This window comes from Empidonax traillii, unplaced genomic scaffold, assembly GCF_003031625.1.
Source record: "Empidonax traillii isolate 1590-97213 ecotype Southwest subspecies unplaced genomic scaffold, ASM303162v1 scaffold2394:size44664, whole genome shotgun sequence".
NCBI classification, from domain to species: Eukaryota; Metazoa; Chordata; class Aves; order Passeriformes; family Tyrannidae; genus Empidonax; species Empidonax traillii.
In genome coordinates, this window is record NW_020957587.1 from 1 (window position 1) to 4,113 (window position 4,113).

Here is a 4,113-nt window from a genome sequence, read left to right on the forward strand (position 1 = left end):
CTTGCCCTACAACCAAGCCAAGGTCTCATCCTTGTGGAAACCAAAACTCCTGATAAAGAAATCGGCTGTTGTTCATTTACACATGGGGTATTGAAAATAATGAATCAACATTTGTTATAGAACATTTTGACTTTAACTTGTCATTTAAGAAAAGAAACGTCAGTAGCCACAGAGGAAAGCAATGGGAGCCTATAACTCTTCTAAGCAGAAAGGATCAGCAATTCATAATTTAGTGAACAGTAGGACACCTGTGCTTGGCATCAGCTTTGAAGCTGGTCGTTCAAAGACAGGGATAGGAAAACAATCATTTGTTACTACCTACCCAATTCTACTTTGGAATAGGAGGAAGGGGAATGTCCAGTTTCTGTAAACAATCTGCATAAAGTTGAATTAATCCAAAGCAGGTATGGGATTTTGATGCAGAACTGGAACCCACCACACTTTCCTGTCAATGGGTTTTTTTTTTCCTATTAATCACTTAAAAACATCTCTGGGTAGAATCTCTGCAAAAGGCTGTGCCAGTTCATAAATGTGTTTATTTCTTGGAAGGAAAACATTTCACTAAAATACTTCAGTATTACTACTGACACTTGCTGGTTTAGAAAATGAAAGGAAGGCAAATGGAGTGATGATACCCAAATACAATTTCTACCTAAAGAAACAGGAGACTATCAAAGCCTGGAGAAACATTCCTGCTATACCTGTGTTAACTGCACCAAGCTGCTGATTTGAGCACTTGCTGTCTGTTTTGGGTTATATTTTATAGTGGCTGAAAAATAAAATTTAAATCTACAGTGGCTGAAAAATGAAAACCTACTTACTGGATTAAAATACAAATACTTGGATGATTCTAGGACATTATCTTTGAACATCCAAAAGCAAAATGCATCTGAATAAAAAAGCCAGAGATGTAAATTATTTCTGCATCAATGCTCAGGTCTTCCTGTGTTCTGGTTTTATGCCCATCTTTGTTTTGGTCTGCATTGTAGGGGAGATCATAATGATTTTTTCCTAGAAGTATCCACAACCTGATGCTACCAATCTGTCCCTTCTTGGTCACAAATCTCTCACACATGGTGGGTGGAGATTATCTCCAGTGTTCAGCAATATAACTTACATGAAACAATGATGGGCTTGAGAGATCAGCATCAGATCACTAAACACTTCAGTTTCCAAGTCAGTCAATAAAACATTGTGACAATGAAAGCAAAGAAAATAGTTGACGTTCTGTTTATATTTCCAGAAATCTTGGAATCAATTTCTGCCCAAAGGAATTAGGGAGAAATAAAAAGATTACTACGAGTCTTTCAAAGTTTGATGAGGATTAAAGTACTCCTTGTACAAGTCCAGAGAATTCACTGAAAGCTGCCATTAAGTATAAATAGTTTGACACAAACAAACCACTTATATACAGACATCAGTGGACTATAGAATTACAAAATGTTAGCTCCAGTGCCTCTGAGAGGTGTTGACCTCTGTTTCTTTGTGCCTATGGTATTACTACTACTAGTTTAGTAAAAAAACTTTTCCTCATTGTCTGTATTCTGATACAGTGTTCAGTAATGTCACTGAGGACCTAAATCCTCCCCCATTATATGAAATAAGCATCAGATTAAATGGGCATTAAATGCAATTTCCCATTTCTGTGTTTAATAAATGAACAATGCACAGTCCTGTAGTACACTTTGCAGTTTTGTCATGATTATTATCGCAACCAGATCATCCAAATCACATACTTACCTTTGTTTTATAGATTACTGAAAGAGACCTTACTACGCTGTATTTTTTTCAACATTTACCTCCAAACAGAGATTTTTTATAAAACGGTATTCCAAATTACTAGAATAAATCTGGTACCTGCTCTGATTGTAGCCTTTTAGGTTTTCCAATCAAACACAGGTAATTAGAAAAGAATATGACAGTTCACAAAAACTCAAGTTATTGTGGTTTTTTTATTTTCACAGTCCCAGTTGTGGGAACTTTACATATTATCTACATTTCATTCACCCTTTTATATTTACTTTTAGCCCTGAATATATCTGTTTACACGTTTTCAGGAGCTGATGGTAGCCGGATATCTAGTGTATGAAACACAATACTATTGCAGGCAGACTGTTAACTGGTATTTAAAAGAAAGGAACATTGCCTTGGAAACGAAGTAAAAAAAGTGATATACTGCAATTGCAACTACCCTGACTCCCGAATTTAACAAACGAAAGAGACTTCATTAAAATTACATTGAAAGTGCGATGACAGGAACATCAGTCTTCAAGAAGGGGTACGTCGGAGCTTTGTTCCAGTGAAATACCTAAGCAGAAGGAAAGTAACATCGACTTTCACACACGCAGCTAAAGCACAAACACCTCCCCACAGGGCATTAGCTAAGACACCGGGATTTCTGAAGCGACACTGAGAGGGGTGATTTCGGAGGGAAGCGGCTCAGCCGAGGGAGTCAGCTCGGCATCTGCGCCTGGGACCATGGGCGAAACTGTGTTACTTCCTCGGGTTTAATGTCAATTTACTCTGAGATCAACCCTCCAAACCACTCCGGCTTTGATCTGCTCTGTAGAGAACCTTCTAAAGAACAAGATGTCATGCCAGTTGTGCCCATTTAGCCCATGGTATAATTTTAATTTAAAGTAAAAACAGAAGGTTTCTCTTTGTCGAGGTCTCTGCGGCTTCACTCCACTAAGTTTCGGCGGTCGCGTTTCCCTCATGTCTGCTCCTTACAATGGGAAACTCCATTAGCTTGTAGGACAGACTCCCTCCTCTCCTCTCGGGCAGAAATGGGGTGCATCGGCAGCAAATTTCGTGAGGAAAAAGTCCTTTTTGGACCGGGAAGAAACACAACGGGCGCGGCGGCAGAGCCGCGCGCCGCGCACCAATCAGCGCGCGCGGCTTTGCTATAAAAGGGGCAGCAGCGGCGCGGCCTCCATTGTTCGCCAGGATCCCGCAAGGCAACATGGCTGAGACCGCTCCTGTCGCCGCGCCCGATGTCGCCGCTGCCGCCGCTCCGGCGCCCGCTAAGGCTCCCGCCGCCAAGAAGCCGAAAAAAGCAGCGGGCGCTTCCAAAGCCCGCAAGCCCGCGGGGCCCAGCGTCACCGAGCTCATCACCAAGGCTGTGTCCGCCTCCAAGGAGCGCAAGGGGCTCTCCCTCGCCGCGCTCAAGAAGGCGCTGGCCGCCGGCGGCTACGATGTGGAGAAAAGCAATAGCCGTATCAAGCTGGGAATCAAGAGCCTCGTTAGCAAAGGTGTTTTGGTGCAAACCAAGGGCACCGGCGCCTCGGGCTCTTTCCGCCTCAGCAAGAAACCTGGAGAAGTGAAGGAAAAGGCTCCCAAGAAAAAAACAACCGCAGCTAAGCCCAAGAAGCCGGCGGCTAAGAAGCCCGCCAGCGCCGCCAAGAAGCCCAAGAAAGCGGTGACTGCAAAGAAGAGCCCCAAAAAAGCCAAGAAGCCGGCGGCCAGCGCGGTCAAGAAAGCAGCCAAGAGCCCTAAAAAGGCGACGAAGGCTGCCAAGCCCAAAAAAGCGGTGGCAGCAGCGAAGAGCCCAGCCAAGGCGAAAGCGGTGAAGCCGAAAGCAGCAAAGCCGAAGGCGGCCAAGCCAAAAGCGGCGAAAGCGAAGAAGGCAGCGCCCAAGAAGAAATAAATAGTTCGGATAAAATCCTGTCTGCATTGCAGATAAACCCAACGGCTCTTTTAAGAGCCACCCAAGTCTCCACAAAAAGAGCTGAAACTTTTTCTTAGGTTCCTTGTGTGTATGTGTGTGTGTGTGTATGTGTGTGCGCGCACGTACCATGTTAACCCCTTTTTCTCCCTTGCTCTTGCTTACTTTAGGTGATCTCGGCAATAAATTTTCGCGGTTTTGTTCCTCACAGGTGCTGAGCAGCATGGCAGCACAGCTTGGTTCAGGAGAATCCGCTGGCGTAGGTGCAAATACTGTCCCGTATCCGCAAGGAATCTGCGAGCCTAGAGACCCCTTTGGTAACTGAGCAGCGCTCAGGGCGTCCAGGCTCTTGGGAGCGAAGTTGGCAGTGGGGGTGCTGCAGCTCCCTGTGGTTTCTCCTGGAGACAGGAGAGCTGCTTTCGGAAGTGCCTCCGTCCGCCCCCGGCGTC

The 4,113-nt window shown here is 44.9% G+C and overlaps 1 protein-coding gene across 1 annotated transcript; it reads left to right on the forward strand.

Moving 5' to 3' along the window:
- The first annotated feature begins 2,942 nt into the window (after positions 1-2,942).
- On the forward strand, positions 2,943-3,688 carry LOC114071891 (histone H1.03). The gene has a single exon (XM_027909773.1). It carries the CDS (start codon positions 2,963-2,965, stop codon positions 3,644-3,646), a length of 684 nt encoding a protein of 227 aa, XP_027765574.1. The 5' UTR covers positions 2,943-2,962; the 3' UTR covers positions 3,647-3,688.
- The last annotated feature ends 425 nt before the right edge of the window (positions 3,689-4,113 follow it).